At 35.6% G+C, this 22455-nt stretch overlaps 1 protein-coding gene across 2 annotated transcripts in view; it reads right to left on the bottom strand.

The window, feature by feature from the left end:
• Window positions 1–22455, bottom strand: part of NOX4 (NADPH oxidase 4) — a 146145-nt gene that overhangs the window by 101387 nt on the left and 22303 nt on the right. Inside the window, exons 3-8 of one of the 2 annotated variants that reach the window (XM_008515327.2) lie at window positions 20604–20714; window positions 18889–18973; window positions 15705–15802; window positions 12368–12395; window positions 5989–6061; window positions 1661–1741 (exon numbers count right to left, since the gene is read on the bottom strand). In XM_008515327.2, the coding sequence (XP_008513549.2) occupies window positions 1661–1741; window positions 5989–6061; window positions 12368–12395; window positions 15705–15802; window positions 18889–18973; window positions 20604–20714 (476 nt within the window). The remainder of the gene's footprint in view (window positions 1–1660; window positions 1742–5988; window positions 6062–12367; window positions 12396–15704; window positions 15803–18888; window positions 18974–20603; window positions 20715–22455) is intronic. The other variant, XM_070623931.1, reaches the window with a different exon arrangement.

Below are 22455 nucleotides of genomic sequence, written 5' to 3'. Positions count from 1 at the left end.
ACTATTACCGTTGGTAGCATCAGCTTATTCATAGTCCATTTTATGATAATGGCCCTGAACAGACAAACAAGCCATTTAAAGAACAGAATGTAAAGCAGATTTTTTCTACCAAGAGCCTTCTCGGTGTCCTAACGCCCCGCAGAACGTGTCATCCCCACAAAGGGAAATGATAAAACCCAGAGCTTCCCCTGACCATGGCCCTCTTGCCTGAGTGGCAGGAATGGCTAGCTGGAAGTTGGGATTATAATGTGTGGCCATGTTTCTGACACTCTGCAACTAGATGTTCTAGAACCATGGTGCAGAACAAATCTAACTCAACCTACCAAGATAGAGACCCGTTTAATATTGTTGTCTAAACCACTGGTCTTCAAAATCAGGGGCAAAACATATTTTGAACATGCAGCCTGAAATAAAGATATAATTTATGTATATGACCTACTGTACTGACAAAGTACATTATAAAACATTCTGAAAGAAGGATTAACAGCAAGTCTGAACCTTTCTCTAAACACTGTTTCCCTGGAAACATTTGGGGTTAAGATAAATGGAGAATGCCAGCTGTGTTACCAGGCAACATTGTTTATTATTGGTGGGATGCACCTGGACCAGGACTGTGAGTAAACCATAAAATAATTTTAGGACTCACAGACCGCAGCTTCCTGGATGCAGCATGTTCGTGCAACTGAGGGCATCACTTGAGGAGACCTGAGCTGTTACCAAGACACTGGTTCCTGTGGGGCATGAGCCTTTCCCAAGGCAAGGTAGTCCATGCCCATCCCTATAGTCTCCTCATCTTACAAGTGAGTTACTACCTGTGGGGTAAGGGAGAGGAGGTGGAAATGGTTCCTGAACAACTATGGAGACTCCTGCAGCACTGACAACATCCTACCAACATTGTATGTTTTCTATCCTGTATCCTCCTGCTAAACCAAGTGGACCCGATGCCAGACAACGGCCTATTGTGTCATCTGAGCGTGAGTGTCAAATCAAAACCACAAGTCTGCTGCTGGCGATTATGCAGACGTATGCACAGACAAAAATATATTATTTCCTTCCTCTAACCAATAGATTATTTTAAGCACCATACTTTTGAATACACTGCTTGGGTCCACATAGTTTTCAGAATATTTTGGGTATATTCTTTGTATGTTAACAAGCTTAAGATGCTTCCTTTTTCATTTTGTGATTTTCTGGTTTTTTTGACAGATCCTTATCTTTCACCATTGTAAATCTTCGGTTTTCTCTGCAACTATTACTGTCTCTAGACCTGTTTAAACTAAAAACTGGCAACCCCATTGTTACAAATTCTGCAGCATCAAGACATAAGGAGTTTCTGAAAATACAAAACCTCAAATATCTTCTTGAAGTTCTTCACTTCTTACTAACTTTCTTTTAGAGGGTATCAGGATACAACCATAGGCGACTTTAAAAACTACAACATTGTGAGAGAAGTAACTGTCTTTCCACTTTAATGTACTTTTATAATAGTTTCATTAAAACATGCCATGCTAAAAATAGAACTATTTCTTCCATTCTTGAAACTACCCTCAATTTTAAGCAACCAAATGATTTCACCACTTACTATGAAAATTCCTATATATTTCTTTCATTATCTCATTTTTAAGCACACGTGGTTTTAAAAATATTTTTCTTAACTTACCCTGAAACATGCAACATCAGCAGCATGTAGAAGACAAAGAAGAGATTATGAGTATACCAGAAGATGTCATAGTTAGAAACTCTGGAAAAAAAAAAACTTAGTTTCAATGTCACTGTATATTCCATCTCACTAAAAAGATCGTGCATTGTTTCAAACACGTCACAACATACGAAAGTTAAAATATGAGTTCATCTGAGATTTATCTATTAATATGAAAGCATTAACATACTATGCAGAGAGAACCGACAAAAATTATAAGCAACACTTTATCATTTTAAGGTTCTTTGTATTTCAAATAAAGATACATGAAAAGAATTATAACATGGTGTTGATTGTAAAGTTATTATGATGTCAGGCTAAGGAGCAGATAATAATCTGCTAATATGTACTTTTGCTGTCCTTTTACCAATATTTTCAATTTTCAAATGATTTCTAAAACAATCAATGTTCCAATCTCAAAACACATTTTAAGAGTAATTCAAAGAAACTTAAATGGAGAGAAATTAAATAAATACTCATCAAAGTTTTATATTCTTTTCCTGGACAATGTAGTATAACTTAAAAATGACATCTTGGTGTTATTGCCCTGGGGGAGGAGAGGGTCTGAAAAGGAAGAGGTAGGATAAGTAGAATCTATAGAATGCTTGAGAGAAGTAAAAAGACTAACTGTTATTTTATTTCATATGCCTGAGTGGATATTCATATATTAGAACCTTGCAGGTGGAAGGCAGGTATTTACAAAAACCACTTAGACGAGTCTCACACAACTCCTAGAATCTTTTAGAACCCTTGATTTAAGCAATAGCCAATTGTTTCACATGTACTCCATTCAGTTTTTCCTATCATAAACCAGATCATTAACATCCTTGTAACATATGCCTTTTGCACACATCTGATTCTTTTTACATTTAAATTCCCAGAAGTGGAATTGCTAGATCCAAAGGCACACTTTAGTAATGCTTTTCATACCCAACGCCCAATGCTCTCTGAAAACATATTTATCAATTACAAACCCAATCACAGAGTAGGAACACCTGTTTCCCCAAACTCAGATTCTACTTTATAAGTTTTCATTACTTTGTATAAGTGGACTTGGGTATTATTTCATTTGTGTGTTACTTTTAATTCTTCTGTGACCTATCTGTTCATAATAATTACCCTTTTCTATAGCAAAATTTTCTTAATTATGTGTAAATTCTTTAAATTTTAACAATGTACTAGTTCCATGTAACTGCAATAATTTGCCCAATAACATGTTAACTTGTCAATTTTTATAATGTATATTGACATGCAGAAGTTTTAGTTTTCATATTTTTAGGCAGTCAAGTTGTTCCTTGTCCATTTTGAGGTCTCATAGATATTCACTTAAAGTTTCTTCTAAATTTTTAATGGTGTCATTTTTTTATAGTTAACTCTGTAATTTATCTAGAATTTCACTCAAGCCTTATTTTTCTCATAAATTTTTAAGGGCGCCTTCATTATTTAGCAGGATCTTATATACAGCAAAGTCTCTTCCAAGGTTTTCTATCAACTCTGCCTCTTGGTTCCATGTCTTGGTAAGTTTTGCCAGTACGGCCTATTCTGTTTTAAGTTACTAAAGCTTAATCATTATAATGTTTATGAAGGCACATCCTCCCTTTACTCCTCTTTTGGAACACAAACTTGGATATTCCCTCCAGGTGAACATTGCTAAATTCAAAAAACGAGCAAAATAACCTATCTGAGACTTTGATTGGAATTGCAACAAACCTATAAAGTAATTGAGAAAGAACGCTATCTTTGCAATATACAATCTTCATTCAAATCTCTACCTATTTCTCTCAGTGAAGTTCTGTGTTCTTTCTATATAGATTTTATTTCATTTCCTAAGTTTATTCCTAGGTACTTTGTTTTTTGTTGCGATTGTAATATCTTATTTTTTTCACTTTTCAAACTGATTATAACTATTATACTAAAGATTTTTTTAATATTTGTTTTGTATCCATTTACCTATTTCAACTCTTTTATTTGGTATAATATTAATTTTTTCTATAATTCTCTTGATTTTCTGGCTAGATGATTATATCCACCTTTCTGGAAATAATGACAATTTGCTGTTGCTTTCTTTCTAATAATTCTAAAGGTTTACTTATTACCAAATGTACATAATGGTGGAATTAAAAATACCACTTTGGTTTATTCATAATTTTCTTAGGAATGCATCTAGTGCTTCACTATTAAGTACGATCTCAATTCTGGCTTTTACATTTTTTAATTCTATGAAGAAAATTAATTCCTAGTTTACTCTGATTTTTTAAATCCAGAATTAGAGTTCAGATTTAATAACTGCCATTTTAAAATCTATTGAGATGAAAACACGCTTGTATTCCTGTCATCTGTTATTAAGATATATTACTTATTTTAATAGATTGACCCATATTGAACCATCAGCGAATTACTTGGCTACATTCTCCTATCAGAAATCAAACATTGGAATCATATTTATTCACTTAATTTCTCTAGTGCTTTATCTCCTCACAGATAAAGAGAAAAGATAGACAAAGACTATCTCCATAAATCATTTAAGAATTCCATGATCCTCACAATAAGCTTGGAGGAAAGTAGAGTTGATTTTATAATCTCCTTTAAACAAATGAAAAAACTGAAGATTAAGAGACATTCACTGAACTGTTTATGAGCACAAATGTAATGGCTCAGTTGAGCACAGAAGCTGATATTTATATTCCATTTTACAAAACTCTCTCTTAATTAAGGATTTTTTTTCTAGATGTAGAATCTACAAGATATAGAACTGAAGATACAGACATTAAAGACACAGAAATACATCTTCAATCTTATAAATAAATAAGTCAGATGCCCTAATTTTCTTTCAGGATCTCATAAAACTGAAGCAAGTTTTTTTTAATGAAGGCTTTACCTAACTAAAATAAAATTTCTCCCCACAAAATTAATACTCTCATTCATTAATGTCAGAAATTTTCCTTTCTGTAAGGTAATTTTTAACTCTTATGAAAGGTCTTAAAAGTGTACTCACCATTTGACCTAACCATTCTACGTCTAGGTAATTTTCTTTAGAACATAAACGAAAAAAGTATGCAAGGACATATGGGTGGGGGGGGTGTTTGTTTCAGAATTGAAATATTTAAAAAAATGGAATCAACCTAAACATTCAATAGGGGACTGGGAAAACATTGCATATCTACATGGTGATAAGGCATACTGGAGAAATATTTTTTAATGTGTGAAAAATGTTCATAATACATATTTAAGTAAAAAGCAGATTTAAAATAAGATGTAAAATGTGGTCCTATTTCGGTAAAATACGTAGATATATGAAGAGAGAGAGTGAGATGAGGAGTGTGAAAGGGTGAGAAAGAGAGTGATTTTGGTGGAGGTGGGAGATAGGGATGAGCGGGCAAGAGCAAGAAGGATTAAGTATGTAGACATAAACACTAGAAACCCTATGTTATTAATCACTGAGTGGTGAGTTTACCTGTAAGGTTTTGGGATGTGTGCGTAGATGTGTCCAGAAGTGCAAAAATAGATTCATTTAAGTATATCATTAGGCAATTATTTTCAAGGCATATGTGTGTGTATGTCTGTGTGTGTTTCCATTAAATTTCACATCTCAAAAGTAGAATGAGTGAAGATTTTTGAAGATCATAATATATAGTTTCTTCTTTTTGCTTTCTTAACCAAGAAGTTTGACCAGAAACATAAAATATTGTGAAAAGCAGAATGTATCCGTCAGAAAGAACGTGTGAAAGTGCTCATGAAATTGTATATCTGCAGTTGTTCACAATCTATTAACTAGAAAAATAAATGTGAATGCAGACATTTCCAATTGTTTTAGCAGATGTCAACTAATCACGTTTCCAAAGTTTTGTTTAGAATATTACATTAAATCACAGCAAAAAAAACTCACATCAGGATATGAGTTATAAAACAACTTTAAATAAGTGATATATTCCTAGGAATTCCCAAGGTCTCTGTGCACACACGCTGAATTCAATCCCAGAAATATACCATCCTTCAGAAGGATGACCCTGAAGAACTCAAATTTCCTCAATCAAGTCTCCATACACAGTTCCTTACCAACTCAGAACATTTGACTAATACAAAGAGATTTTTCAAAAACAGGAAATGATATATGGAAATATTTCTACTTCACTCTTAGTTACTCAGAATAGTCTGTTAGCCAGAATATTGCATTGGCTAAGCATTTTGGCTAATCAAGACTTTTTCTACAAAAAAAAAAAAAAAGATGATCTGAAGAAAATCTAAATAATCTGACCAATAAACGTCGAAATAATGTCTCTGACACTTACCGTATCGCGTATGTAGAAGCTGTAATCATGAGGAATAGTACCAATACCATGCAGACCCCTGTCAGGCCAGGAACTATAAAAATGGACATAAGTATGTTTTAACTTCAGTCACACTGAGAAAAAAAGTACAAAAAATTATTACTTTAAAATCCAAAGCACTATGCTGCTCTGTGGGAAGTGCAATTCAAATTTCATACCTTCTTGTACGTTCCCTCTCAAAAGGCTTTTTCTAATTAGCACAGTTTCAAAGATCTTAAAACAAAGCAAAGTCTTTTCTACCTTTAACAGAAGAGTCCATTTTTGTATTTCCAAATATTCCACTCAGAATGGTAAATATCTACCTACTTCTACAGGTATATACTTTACCAAATGTCAACAACTAATGAAACGGTACAGGGTTTACATTTAACACCCTTACCGTCTTGGTTTTCTACATGATAATTCTAAAACTCCTCACTTTTTCGTCCCCCCTTTTATAGAACTAGGAGCTCCTTCAGTTTCAGTTTCATATAATTTCTTCTGGGCTTCACTATCTGGAATAATTTTAAAGAAAAAATAAACAAAACCTAAAGTTTTCTAGAAACCACAACTTCAAGTGTAGGATAAAAAAGAAATGGTGGATTTCAAGAAAAAATTACAGTGTTGATGTTTTAAGAACACTTGCAGATGTATTTATTTCCTCTTAGTATGGAAAACATGCTTCTGACATGACATAACATTTTAAAAAAAGAAAATTTGTAAACATGTTAGTTTTCAAAATTAATAATGGCATGATGCATTGCTACAAATCTAGTGTTAGCTCATATAGCATGTCCAAAATGAAAAGCTGATATGCTATATCAAAAAGAGCTAAAATCACAATAGTCTCATTTCTTAGTATCTTATTACTACCAAATCAAATATTCTGTCTATAGGTTGCTTTTATTTACTCTCAGAATCATACAAGTAACACTAAGTCCTAAAAGCCCTAGCTGAGGGATTCCATCTTAAATCGAGCCACACAAAAAAGCTACTGAAGCAATTCCATCTCCAAAAGTACAGACATTCCTCCACTTCTTGCCAAGAAACCACCTACGAAACAGAAGGGGCATCGCGGACTGCAAGCCACTTGCAGAAGCAGACAAGCTGGGTACTATACAAGAGCAAAACAGGTGTGCATCATTAAGACTCTAAAGGGCTTAAAATCATGGCAAAATAACAACATTAGAAATCTTAGCACAGTAGAAAAAAGTTTCTACTTGTAAAGGACCACATGAGAAATAAGGGCATTAGTCTTTGGATATTTAATATTTGAGTACTCTCTCTTCCTCACTCTTCCCATTACATAGATTTGGAGCCTGACAAAACTCGCCGTGCCCTGATGGGCCTAATCCCAATCATCTCTTCTCTACACCGCTTCTCAGGGTCCCCCTTTCCCATCCTCTTTCCCATTGCCCCAGGTGAGTGTTTACTTCCTAGAGGTAAGAGAAGAGCAAGATAACTACACTAGTTCATAATAAAGGACTAAACGTATAGAAAAAATGCTATTTAAAAAGAATAGCATGCCTACAAAATGACCCAGCCTTTCCACCCCCAAGTATCTACCTCAAAAAAACCATAAATATATATCCACAGAAAGACTTGTTCAAAAATGTTCAGTCACTTTATTTTTAATAGTCAAGTCCTGTAAACAACTCAAATCTCCATTAACAGATGAATGGATAAACAACTGTGGTATTATCTCTACCTGGAAAATTAATCACTGTAAAAAAAACTCATGAACTGATGGTATATACGCAACAATATAGATAAATCACACGATTATTAGACTGAATGAAAGAAGCCAGACACTCTCCCCTAATAAACCCCAAAGAGTCTAAGTTCTGTGATTCTTTTTGTATAACACTCGAGAAAATTCAAACCATTCTTTAGTGATAGAAAGCAGATAGATGCCGAGAGGGATAGAGAGTAGGATGCATTATATAGGAACACAAAAAATTGGGGGAGATGATGGATATATTTGTTATCTTGATTTTGGTCTTGGTTTCACAAGTGTATACATATGTCAAAACTGATAAAATAGCATGATTTACACGTGTGTAATTTAGTGTACTTCAATTATAACTCAATAAATTTGAAGAAGAAAAAAAAAGAGGAGGTCTGTTTCTCTGGCTTCAAGGAATTAAAAAAAAAAAATCCTTATTTGACCAAGGGAATAACAAAACGATACAACCCCAGATGACTTCATCACGTGAAACTTGTGGTTGGAGAGGTTTTTCCGATAATTTTATTGGGACTTTATTAACATCTACTGTATCTTCCTACAAGGTTTTCTATGTGGTTCTGAACCTGCCAAGATAAGTTTTGGCATGTCTACAAATCACTTCATCAGAAGGACATCTGAAAAACCCAGTATCTTTAGAATAAAGCCATAATTTTTAAAGTGTATTATTTAAACATTAATTCCTTGAGATATTAATTTCTATTACTCAAACTCTATAAAAAATCCTTGAAGAGTCACAGGGCACATTAGTGTATTAAAGTCTCTGAGGAGTACTAAAGTCAAGAAACCAGTTAAGATTTAAATAGAGATTTCCTCAAACTCACTTAACTAGAGAACTCATTTTAGAGTAGAATATGGAAATGGAAAACATATTGGAAAGACTAAGAGGGGTGAAATAATTAACAGTCATTTGAAGAGGAAGTAGAAGGCCCAGAGAACCTGATCACTGGTACATGCAGTCTGGATTATGGTTCTGTTACTGTCCTTTAGGGTAAACCGCAGTCTCGCTGAATATCACCAATACTCTAAGGAGAATTATTGCAATGTTTTTAAATGTGCTTTCATATTTATGAAGTTCTCTCTTTTATCTAAAGAATTCATGTTTCCTATCTTCCAAAAGCATAAAAAGACCAGAGTTTATAATTTACAAAGACTTTAGATCAAAGAAGAAGAAAAACATACTTATAGTTAGCAATGAAAAGAAAATCTTATTACAATGAGAGCAGTCAAAAAACAGGGGAGGGGCGCTATGTTAAGAAGCAATTTTTTCTGTCATTGGAATTAAACCAACAGACGCTGGCTAACCAATTATCTGGAATGGTGTGGAGAAGATCTATGTATCAAATAGAAGAGTTAAACAAATAGCTTTTATCCATTCAGTGAATATTTTCTGGGTATCTGTAGCGTACTGTTAAGTGCTAGCGATAAAATTAATCTTGCTCCCAAGGAAATCCCAGTCCAGTGTGGGAAACAGACAGGACAAGCAGGCAATTGCAACATAGGGCGTTAAGTGCTAAAAGAGAGCTAAGCATTGAGTGTTTTCAAGGTGCATCAAAGGGCACCCTGGATAACAGCTCATCTAAGTCTCATATCAGCCTCTGTTACAATGTATATTCCAAGAGTCAGGAAGCACAGCTTATAAATTGTTGGGCTGGTCTAAACTACCTGGGTAAAGTTACTTGCCAAAGCGAAGTACACTATGAAACTCTTTGAGTCCTTCAAGGTATGAAGTGAAACCTATACTTGTTTCCTTAGGGAAAGACATGCTTGTATGTTTACTCTTATTGCTTTGTATGTATATTATATTCATTAATTAGTAGCCTTTAAAATGAATGATTGCTCTAAACTGCCATTTCTAGATGAACCCAAGGGATCATTTTCATTCATACCCAGATGTGGTCAGAAATATACCATCTTGTATTTATTATCCTGTTTTTTCCAACATAATTAGAAACATAATTGTATTTGGTTATGACGGTTTTTCTAACTGAAATTGGATATTCTGCATTCTATTCTCATCATACAAGGCACTACCAAATTTGGAGCTATGTAGTTAGCGTTTTAAAATGAGTGTTTGGATAATCCAATCTATTAAACTTATTTTATTTTATAAATTCTTAATTGGGATGTTTTTAACATTTCCTATTTAGTGAGTCTAACTATCCTATTTTATGTCACTTGTACTGCCACAGGCTTTATTTTCCACAAGACATTGTAGATCCACAATCTACAATATTGTCTACGAGACAATCTTCATTTCTCAGTCCTAGTTACATTGAAAAACTTTTAAAGACAGAGAGAGGGAAGACTATGTCACATTAAACAAACTAAAGTCCAAGAAATATATCAACTAATAAAAAATGGCCTTTATCGCTGAATCATCTGAAAGAATGCTTGCCTTCCTTCCTCAGGAACTTAACTTTTTCTAGGCCCTCTGCGTGACAACATTCAAAGATGGCTATACTAGTCAGAGATATATTAGTAACACAAAGCTGCATTAAGTCTATTTTCAGAAAACAGTGTCACTCATCCCATTACCATCCTCAGTTTCTGCTTTGCTCGCATCTGCTACTGTTCAGTGTGGTCAGCCAGATGATCTGGGAGCTCTAGACTCCTACTTAGGGGGCGCTGCGTTCCAGGCTGATGACCTGGGAAGTGGATGGCTCCTGCTGGCCAGCATAGCATTTCTTTCATGAAATTGTTTGAGATTGGGCCACCAAAATGATACTGACATGCTGATTTTGGGTGATTCAAGTTATTTGTATTGACAGAAACTCTACAAAAATTATTTGCCTGGGACCCCGCATGCTCTAAGTGCAGCCCTGCCCCATGCTGGAGAACCTTACCTTTAAGTGGAAAAAATCCTAAATGTAAGGAAATAAATTATTCTACAGCATAGTATTTTTACTACGTATCTTTAGGAACCCAGGGCAAGAAGAGACCGCCTCTGCCTAGTGGAATGAGGGAGGAATTTGTGCATGATGGGGCACGTTAGCTGAGACTTAAAGGATGAGCAGGAGTTGACCAGGTGAAAAAAAAGAGAGCAAGCTAAGAGAGTAGGCAAAAGATGGGTGGTGGTAAGAAGTTTTCTTCAAGAGTATGATGAGATGCTCCAAACAGGTGAAAAAGTAGCTCCCTAGGCACATGGGAAGGTTAATAAAGTACATTGCCAGGTCCCACCCCAGTGACTCTAGGATGGAACCAGAAAAATTTGTTTTTCAAGTATTGTCTCTACTTAGTCCAACACTACTCATGGGGACTTCTGGGAAAGAACACAGGAAAGTGGAGAGATCCAACGTGCTAGCTAAAGAGATTGCCTGTTTCTATAGAAGTATTAATTATACTAAGTTTCTTAATGTAATATCTTTGTCATATAGGAAATCTTTTTAGGTCTTCATAAACTAACATTTTTTAAGCATTTCAAATCTTCAAGGCTTCAACCATACTTTGTGTTGTAGAAAATAATACTAAAACAAAGTTCTTGTTTATGTCTCTTGAATTCATGTGAACCAAAACATACAGTGATTCATACATAAGGTTTTGTTTTTCTGCTTTCCCCCTTCTATTTCTCTTCTCATTCTTAAGGCTTAAATAAAAACATGTTTTGCATGAGCAAGGTTGTAAATTATGTTCATAAAGAGAAAACTGTAAAAAACTTTGCAAGAGGCAAATATCATATATCTATAGGCAGAAAAATAGATATTTTATATATCTAAATATATAGTTGAGACATGGAGGGGGAAAACACCTGAATTTTTGTTATTTGTCACCATAAAATCAATTGAAAAGAAAAACAATGCATTCGACAGGGCCATGCCTCAGTCCCATATGCAATTCTGATCCTTAACAGGCTGTTACAGCCAGGTCTTTATAACAGACCATCTCAACTACCCAATCATCCTTATCCCTAAAATATGTGCTAAAAATCCCCAAAATACACTTTTTCCTTTCGTCATTATAAATGTAAGGCTGAGAAAAAGAAGAATTTCAGTAAGAACTGGACTAACATCAGGGCAAGATTTTGAGATGTTCAAATGTGCTTTAACAAATTAATAGTCTAGACAGAGATTTCACAGACAATATGCTTGAGAAGAAAAAACAAATTACAAATGAAAAAGGAGACATATTTCAAGAAAAATAACTGATTTTAATGAATGTTTCTTCTCTTTTGTATAGGGTTTAAGATCACAAACTGTCCTACTAAATTACTGAATTCTAAGAACTACATTGGTACTCAGAATGCTTCGCGTTTCTTTCCAACACTTTGAAGGCAGGAACCTATTCCATGTGTACCATCCCCAGAGGGACATGCCACAGCAGTGGGCACAAAGCTGGGCCTCAAAAAGCAGATGGCATGATACATTGTTTTCGTGGAAGAACATATGAACAGCAAATGCATTTTCTTACCTGTACTCTTCATCCATTCAAACCCCCACTGTTTGCCTTGTCCCTGTGTTTTCTTTGCAACTTTATGCTTGAACTCCTAATATTTGTTCTGATATGCAAATTTTTCACTATGTTGTATTTTAACATGTACCTAACTGCTGTGTAATTTGATGATGCTTATTTGCAAAGATTTTCCTGAATGTTCAGAAACAGCAATGAGTGGCTACTTACCAGTTGTGAAGAGAAGTTTTCTAGGATCCTGAGAAAAAGGGAAAAAAAATTAGACTGAAAAATAAAACATTGATAACATAAAATTCTATAAGAAATCTGTAGGGTTTAAGAGCCATATATTTTGTACAAATGGAAATAACAGAGATTCAATTAAGTTGCATAATGTTTTTATGACACTAGAGGAGATTATAACAAGTATAAGATCCAACTCAGAGAAGACTGTCCCTCTGAGAAAGGAGGAGCGCTGGATGAGGAGTCAGAAGGCCTGGGTTTTCATCCTAAGGGCTAATTACAAGCTGGTGGCAGTGGTCTGAGACCCATCCTTTGACCATTTTGAGACTCATATTTTTGGCTATAAAATGGAAACATTACCATATACTCTATCCACTAGAATTGCCAAACCGCACCTGAAGGTGCCAAGACACTGAGAATCAAAAGTGATAAAATATGTAGGGGTGTCTGTACAGTGTAAATTCAGCGCAAAGAATACTAATTGAGAATGTACAATGTTTCCAATACTGTGAAAAGCAGTGGTGATACTCAAAAAAGGAGGCTAGGTTTCTATTACTCAGAAATACAAAACATTAATATTGTTATTATAATATTTCCTTTAAACTACATCTCTCATGGTGTAATAAACTACAGTTAACTCTCTTTCTATCTTCCGGAAAACTTCGATCAATTCCCGGTACATTTGTGGATTTATTTTTCATCCTAATGGTGTTTAATATTGCACAACTTTTGAACGTCTTTCCTTACGCCTCCATGAATCTGGGGTCAGGCCAGGCTATATACAAAGTAGGAAACCATTTATATGATGTAATTTAGGGGCCTTGAATTGGACCACTTGCTCAGGAATAGCTCTCATTGGGCTTAGGTCAAATGACTTCTACCCCTGGTATTGGAAACATGACTAAAGAGAGTAATCTAGAGAAATCTAATACATAAACAAGTAGTAAAAATACAAAATGGGCTGAACAAAGTGGTAATACCCAAAATATGAATAAACAGCTACGGAAACTCAGAAGACGGAATAATTAACATTGCCAGGGAATGAATGGAATGTGACACTAAGAGATGGTTTCATGATGACAGGATGAGGCAGATTTAGCTAGGCCATCAAGAATGTGCCACATCAGAAGCTGGAGGATGGATCATTGGAGATCTGGAGGAGGCACAGTGAAAGCACAAAGAAGAATGGTAGGGTGCATGGCACAAACCCATCTTTTTCAAGGACAATTCACAGAATAACATATCTGTTTATGCATCTAATATATGTGTGTATGAATACGTATTGTTTCCTCTTCATCTAGCACATTGCCTGGTACCTAACAGGTGCTCAAAAATATTTACTAAAAAAAAAATAAGAGAGGGAGGGAAAAAAGGAAGACAGGAAAGAAGCAAAGAAAGGCGAAATATCAATTAAAACAATGAGTTATCATTTTTCATCTATTGGCAAAAATTTTTTAAAAACATAGGTGAGGTGTAGAAATAAGCATTCTGATAAATTTGGTAGAAATATGTAAACTGGTGAAGCCTTTTTTGAAGGCAATTTGGTAATGTCCATCAAAAATAAAAATGTGCATATCTTTTGAAACCCAAATTCTACTTCTATGAATCTGTCTAGCAGAACTGTACAAAAATAAATTTATTGGAGTGAAGTTCACGACAAAAACTTGGAATCAACCTAAATATCTGTGAATAAGGAAAGGCTAAAAACAAATTATAGTTCTTTCATGCTAAGAGAATGAGATAGATCTATACTTTCTGATACAGGAAGCCAAAATACATATATTTATGAAAACAAGTAAATTGCTGAGGAATATGTATCATAAAATACCATTCAAAATATCTTATAAGAAAACATAAAGTTATTAACTATGGCTATTTTTGGAGGAGAAGCTTTCTCTATTCATTTACTTGGATATATCACTCTTAAAATGAAATAAATTTAATAACTCAAAATCCTAAAAAAGGACTAAAGATATTAGAATATAAAGCAAAAGTATATTACATTAAAATGATAAAAACCATTATAGTTATTAAAGACATACAAATTACAAAACAAAAGAGAGGCAAAGAAGAAAAACATAGGAAAGGAAATTGCATGGCAGGAGTAGTAACAAGGAACCCCAGGTGATATGGGCAGAGGAATGAGTAGAAGTAGATGCAGGCAGGGAGAATTTGGGGCTCTGGTCCAAAATCATTAGATGTGCAGACCTACCAATAGCATGCTAAGGAGCTGGACTTTTCAGGAGTTCTTCATGCTGGGTGCACTCTACAATCACCTGGGAAGCTTTCTAAAAAGATCAATGCCTGGTCCCAAGCCAGATCAAGTAAATCATATTGGTGTCTTTAAAAATACTAGTATAGTTGAGGGATTTATCAAAGGCTGCTTGCTATTGTGGTTTTGTGATTTGTTTCTTTGACTGTTGTTACTTTTACCGTTTCTCTGTTTTGGGAGGGAGGTCAAGCACATGATCGCAGCAGTATTAATCTAGATAAATCTGTGATATGTGGAGGAGAAAATGGACTGGGTGAAGATGGGGAACAATCTTATTAGGTCACTACCAGACTTAGCAGAACGGGGTGGAGTTCTGATCCCAGGAGACAATGAGCATTTCGGTTTCGATGCAGTCTTGGCTTTGGGAATCAAAGGCAGCCTGAGGACACCCTGAAAGTACGGAGCAAGAGAGCCCTCAGCAAGGTTGTGTCTGTGCTGTTTATTCATCAGGCTCTGGCCCTGCACCCTGCACATACAGTTTCGTTCTACGGGCAGCTTCACATGGAGAAAAGCACCCCTGAGTCAAATATTGCCTCCTACAGAATTCACCTCAAGGTCACCTATTTTGAGGATTGAAAACAAAACAAAACAGAGTGAAGCATTACAACTCAATAATATTTTTAAGTCAAATAAACTGATTATCTAGGATCCTCAAATAATCAACCGTCTTTTCTTCCCACTTTTCCCCCAAGCACAGTATCTGAGTTATTAAAGGATTTTTACCCTGAAACGGCACTGTCGACAGTCTCCACTGAATGACAGGAATTAGACAAAAACTGTTGGGAGGCAGAAGGCAGGCCTGAGTGGCAACCATCTGAACATTGCTGAATATAAAAACTAGAGATGCTCTGAACTCCCATTTTCAGCAGGAGAGACCGTGAAATAGTAATTACCTATATTTTCTATTGAAAAAGAATAAAACTCAACTTGAGAAGTGCATTTTAAAAGCACTCAAAAGGAGCAGTAAGGTACACATTTTCTGTGAAAATAACAGGCCCTCATCAGTCATCTCACGAAAGGTGAAAGGAAAACAAGAAGACAGAGCCCACCCACCTCATCTCGGTATCTTGCTGCATTCAGTTCAACGAAATCCTCACTGTAGTTCACTGAGAAGTTGAGGGCATTCACCAGATGGGCAGCCACGTGCACACCTGTGGAATTGCACCAAGCACAAGTCAGCAGGGTTTGAGGTATGCCGTATGAAGAGGAGTCAGTTCCTCTCCCTAAATGAATACAGGGGCAAACTTTGACAGCTATACGAGCAATAAAATATTAAATTGAAAAGGGAAGTTTTGAAGACACACAGAAAATCTCGGTTATAGGCAATTTTAGTATTAGAAATCCTGTAAAGAAGTGGAATTTTCAAAGGCTGCAATAAAATAACCCTAGTAAGTCAGGGTTATAGACACACACACACACGTATAATAATATGGGCATTTATGTATTTATTTAAGCAGCCCCTGGATATTTTAGATGGTTCACATTTTGCACCTCTCCCATAGCACCAAACCTGTTTTATATCTTACATACTTCACTGCACTTAACCTAAAATATAGCCCCACTAAAAGGCTTTTGACCAATTGAAATTTTTCACAATCCATGGACTCAAATCATAATGTCCTAAACCCAACAGCAAAAGTGTTGGTAACCACTTCACGGGACAAAAACTCAGGAAAGTAATAATCACCATTTAATAATCTACCTACAAGGACACAGTCAAGAGTATTCAACTGACTCAGAGCTCATACAAAAGAGAAAAGTGTTAGGAAATTACTAAAAAGTTGAAGACAAATTCATTTTGTCATGATCAGGGAAAAGAAATTCTCTTGAGGAGTTTGGACAAGGAAGCAACAAATGACCTTGTGCACGGAACTTAATGTCCTCTTCCCTCCCCAACCTTTTCTTGTAGGAAATAAGGTTTGAAGTAATAGCACGTTGGAACGTACTGAAAAGAACAACAGAAAATTGGTTGAAAAATCTATTTCTTGGTCGCATTGCTTGCCTAGCAATGCTTCTGTTTACCTCTCTGTAAATGATGGTGACAGAAATCAGAGACTTAATGAGATAAGGGACTCCAAATTGCTTGGTAAACCATCACAGTTTATCCTGTGACTCACAATAAGATATGCCTTATAAACTAGAAAACTCTATAATCTCCTCCAACCTAGAATATGAGATGTAGAGAGGCCAAGAGTTCTAAATTATTCATAAAGACCAAGGAAAGTGAAAGAGAAGGACTAGAATGCTAAATAACCCAGATGTTATTTAAAGGATTTGTAAGCTCCTACCAGTAATCAAATTAGAGGGCAAAAGGGGATAGGGAGCTGAAAATGGGTTAATTAACAAGCAAGGACAGGTTCCCAAAAAGTAAAACAAAGTGTGTCTAGGTGACACTTGACTACGGCACAGCTCTAAAACATTATTTAAGTAAAACTGTTGTGTCTGATAGCTCATCACTACTGAAATCTATGGTTAAAAAAAAAAAAAGAATCTCTACTTTAAATTAAAAGCTTATAACTATATACTTTATGGTTCAAAAGTGCAAAGGCATCCTTAGAAGAATCACCATTCTTTCTGAATTCTTCCGAAAAAAAGTCCTAGGTAATAGCTGAATGAGATACATCCTTAAGGGAAATATTCACCTTCTTTAAAAGGCCTTTTAGGTCAAAAGAATTCAAGGCTTCTAGTTTTAAGCAGCAGAGAGAAAGCTATGCCAGGTTCTTTGTAGGGATTTTCTCATTTTGATTCTTACAACAAAACAATGAGGTAGGTAGACTCGTCCCTATTTTACAGATGAGAAAACCGAGGTTAAGAAAGGTAACTTAGCTAAGAGCAGCCCATTAGTGAGCGGCAGAATGCAAACCCTCTGGAATACACGCCCATTCATGGCAATACTCTATCTTGATCTCTTGGCTGTTCTCCAACTGAACCAGAATATTTAGACACAACTACAGTTTAGAACAAACCAAGTTATGAAAGTGCCGATGTTTCCTGACCCTCCTCCATTTCTGACGTTTCGCCCTCCCTAGCTCTAATCCATCTGTAGCTTTTATCAGATGCTTGGCCCTCATCTCATCCTGGACTCTTATTCCATCCTCAGCCTTGAGCCGTACTAGAGTCCTCATCCCATCCCTGAGCCTCTCCCCTTCTCTCACCTCCAGAGGTGGGAACTGCTAATGGGAAGATGCTCAGGGATAAAACAGTAAAGATGCCTGTTTCAACAATAGTTGGCAATTTTTACAGAGCTGAAAACTTAATGATTTCTTGGTAAGAGCTGTATCAAAACACTGCTGATTCAAAATGGCCATCCATAAATGTCCAGACTAAGTGTCCCTAGTATCAGAACATCTAGGTCCTATCAGAAAATGACCAGATGAAAATGTCAGGTGCTATGCCACTGAGATAACTAATCCCTGAGATTATAAATTATAACTAATTCTATTCTAAGAACTTCATACGGATGTTCTCATTTTGATCTTAAATCTATGAGGTAGGTGCTACTGTCAATCCATTTTACGGTTAAAACAACAGCCAACTGAAGATCAGAAACGTTGTGTCACACAGTAAGGCAGAAGGACAAGTGGGCATAAATCCTACACAATCCATCTCCATAGACCATGACTTAATCAATATGTTTACTACTTTCTGTCTGAAAAATTTGAAAAGTATCATATAAATGCTCAGGATAAAAATTTATTTTAAAATAACTCCTAAGAACCAAAAGATTCTCATTTTATTTTTCAACTTGGAATTGAGCAGGATAAATTTCCACAAATTTTTGACATTTGCTCTTCTACACAAGTATTAATATCAAAGAAACACTTACCAAATATAATTTGGGGTGGACTCATATTCTATGAATGTACATTTCACATTCCAATTTTCATGCATTTAAACTCCTATGATATCATTACTTTTAGAGTGCAAAAACTTTTAGTCTGCTTCTTCCAATATTTCTAAATAAAATTATTTGCTTTTGGGAAACAATCATTACCAGCTTGGGGCCCAACCTTTGCATATTATAATATAAAATATATATATATATATAATGCATAAGACACACCCATTTTCTGTAGTGTCATCAGACAACTCTCTTTAAACACATGAAAGAGAAAATTAAGCTATACAATAAGAAAATTGCAAGTTGGTGACAGTAAATAATTTATAGAACAATAAAAATACCATTCATAAAATGTGTTATTCTAACACGATATTTAACATCTTTTGGCTTTCTCACCTGAGAAAATACAGATAGTAACGCCACAGGTTATATGGAACGTTCTGCTTTTATCCAGCAATCTTCTGGTTCTCCTGCTTGGAACCTAAATAACAATCATTTAATATAGTAAAAATGATGCAACAAATAAGATATATGTACAAAGTGTTTCACTACAGTATTGCTTCTAATATCAAAGTTTTGGATATATGGCAGAAGCCTACCAAATAAAAATTGGTGAGGTGAATTAGGAAATATCCAAGTCAATGGAACACTCAGACTATTAAAAAAGAATGAGAGAAGGCTTATTATTGATATGGAAAGATGTGCAAGATATATTGTTAGGTAAAAACGTTATAACACATAAACTTCACTATGATCCTATATTGTTTAAAATTAATGGCATTATATGTTAACATATCTACAGGCATTTACCCCAAACTATAATCAGTGGTTGTTCTGACAGAGTAATATGAGGAGAAACCCTCACTGATTACTTTGCATATTTCTGAAATGTTTGAATTTTATAATATATATGATTTCTTCTTATAGTCAAAAAATAAGATTATTTTTAAATGAAGCGATTCCATCTGTGGTTTTAAATGCCTGCTTGATCTTATGGAAAAACAAAATGTCAAGCATCTTTGAATACCTATGTTTCACACTGGCAGACAAGACTTTAAGACATTAAATACTGAAAGACTTAGGCACTTTTCATTCCCTGCCGTTTACCTTCTCTTTCTTCATGCCAAGCTAATGGCTAGCCACAGGGATCAAAACCTAGCATTTTACAATGGTAGGCAACCGAGAGAAGAGTTATTTCCACAAATTACTGCATTAAAAGTAAAAAGTTTCCAAATATAATCACATGAAAAGATTGAGAAGTTTTACTGCAATAAATTTACCCATATGAACTTCACAGAACATCAAAGTGACCTCATGCTAACAAGCTCTTAAAATATCAGTATCTATCCAGCAGAGCCTTACTATGTTAGTGAAGAAAGGAATAAACAAACATACAGCACACACACACACACACACAAACACACACAAGGATAATCGAAGGCAAAAAAGAATTTCAGTTGAGTTTTAACTTTCGAAGTGCTTTTCTGTTTTCTTACATCCTTCATTTTACAACACTTAATATCACACAAGACATCATTATTTAATCAACGCATCTTTTCCAAGCTTATTACACAGCTCAAAACAGTTGTGTGTTTTAAGAAGTGATACATTGCCACCCACACCACTAGTCATCCTAGGTATTGTTCAAAGGTCACGGGGCTCCAGTTTGCTCACCCGGATTTAACTAAATGAAAAAACAGCATCTCAGTGAGGCATAGTATAGTGGAAGAAGCTCAGAACTGGGACAGAACTTAACTCTGCCATTCACTAGTCTCATGATCTTGGTCAAGCTATTCAAACTTTCTATGCCTCAGCTTCTTCATTTGCAACACCCGATTGCAGAGTCACTGTGAGGAGTCACAATTATACATGTAAAGTGCTTAACGCAGGGCCTGATACCACTATTAATAACTTTTTCTATTATCCTCTGCCTTTATCTAGTGTTGCAGAACAGCTCACTGATCATCTTGACAGGTGATGCGGTCTTTACTACCATCTTTGAGGAAATCACTATAGCAGGAAGTCAGACCATGGAAACTAAGTAGGACTAAAATGCCACTGTTACACTTGATTTTTATGTTGGAATTTGTGACTAGGATATTTTTCCTTACCTTGTGGGATCCTCGAAGGTAAGCCAGGAGGGTTCGGCACATGGGTAAAAGGATAAGGCTGCAGTTGAGGTTTAGAACAGATGCAGAGGCTCTGCTTAGGCACAATCCTAGCTGAACAAATAAGGCAAGGGTCAAAACACAGTCAGTGCCAAAAGTAAACTACAAACATGCTGCAGACCTCACCCCGCTCCTCCTTAAGCACCATGACCAATGTCAACTCCTTCAGGAGTCTTGAACTTTCCTCTCACCAAAACCCCGATAAGAAACTGGTCTCTCTCTGCTCTGTACTCACACAAAACCCAGTCTACTAGTATTATAATCACCTGAGTACTTTCTTCCATCAGGAGGTCAATTTCTTGTTCTGCCCCCACTATACTTTTCGGGGTTTTAAGAGCCCTAGAGAGTCTCAGTATATTCTGCGCCTCCACACTGGTGCTGTGTTGAATCCTTTGTTCACTGATAAGTATTAAGAATCTCAAACAAAGCTCTTTTGTGTTTTCTCTGTCTAGAACACTCTGAGCCTCTGCACAACCCCCTTCCACAGCACCTGGCTCACTCTAGCTTCATCTGAAGCACTGCTCCTCTGGAGTTCTTCCCTGGCCCCAAACAAGCACAATCCCAGATCAGCTGTGCCTCATACAAAGAGAATCAGAACCATACTGTACAAAATATTTTTCAAAGAATCAGTCTCTTCGGTATTGATGCAACACTTTTTCACAATTCATTTTATTTTATTTATTTATTTTTTTTAAAGATTTTATTTTTTCCTTTTTCTCCCCAAAGCCCCCCAGTACATAGTTGTATATTCTTCGTTGTGGGTCCTTCTAGTTGTAGCATGTGGGACGCTGCCTCAGCGTGGTTTGATGAGCAGTGCCATGTCCGTGCCCAGGATTCGAACCAACGAATCACTGGGCCGCCTGCAGCGGAGCGCACAGACTTAACCACTCAGCCACGGGGCCAGCCCCTTTCACAATTCATTTTAAATCAAACTCTTGCTAGATTGTCATCTGCTACTGTCTGGTACTATCCACATTCTTCATATGAATCGTGTATCGCATGAAAACAAAAGATAGGATCATATCTATATACTTGTCCTGAAATAAACGTAAAACTACTTCATTTTAAGGATATTGACTAAGACCTATGTGTAAGTCAGATGCTTTTCTCATCTCGAAATTGTTAGTGCCCCTGAGATTTCCACCTTAACTCTTGGCAAAACAGCAACTCTGTTACACAGTGGTTATTGTCAGCATATGAAATAATGTTCCTCAAAGGGAGACAGGGCAATAAGTATGTCAGGAAAGCAATAATTCTCATTGACTTATACAAAAAGTAATTAATATTTCCAGTTAGGCTATATCTACACCATGAGTTAGAACACTTTAGCGATATAGTTCAAAAAATATACCAGTAAGTGGACAAATAGAAAAAATCCTCTCTGGATTATCTAAAAAAAAAATGTGAAATATAATTGTCTCACCTCAATCAGCAAAATTATTCTCATTTGAGAGTGATAGGTTTTTGTTGGTTAGGCCTCGAGAGAAATAGAGTAATTGTTATCCATTTTGCACTGGCATCTGCCCATGATAAGGACATTTCAGCTCCAGGGATTTTGGATGATAATTTTATCTGCAATTTTAATGTACCAGGACAATAATTCATTTAAAATATATCAGCTAAAATCTATCGTATAAGTTCAGAACTTAAGATACAAATAAATTATCCAAATTTCCTTTGCAGTTCAATGCTTTCAAGAAAATTCTTATACCTCTTCATGTTTGAACTATTTATTGCACGTCTGGCAGTGTTTTATTGTTGTGTTTACATTAAATCACACAGTAATTTAATTCAA

Source organism: Equus przewalskii, chromosome 6 (genome assembly GCF_037783145.1).
Source record: "Equus przewalskii isolate Varuska chromosome 6, EquPr2, whole genome shotgun sequence".
Taxonomy (NCBI): Eukaryota; Metazoa; Chordata; class Mammalia; order Perissodactyla; family Equidae; genus Equus; species Equus przewalskii.
This window is presented reverse-complemented; position numbering and strand designations above follow the sequence as displayed.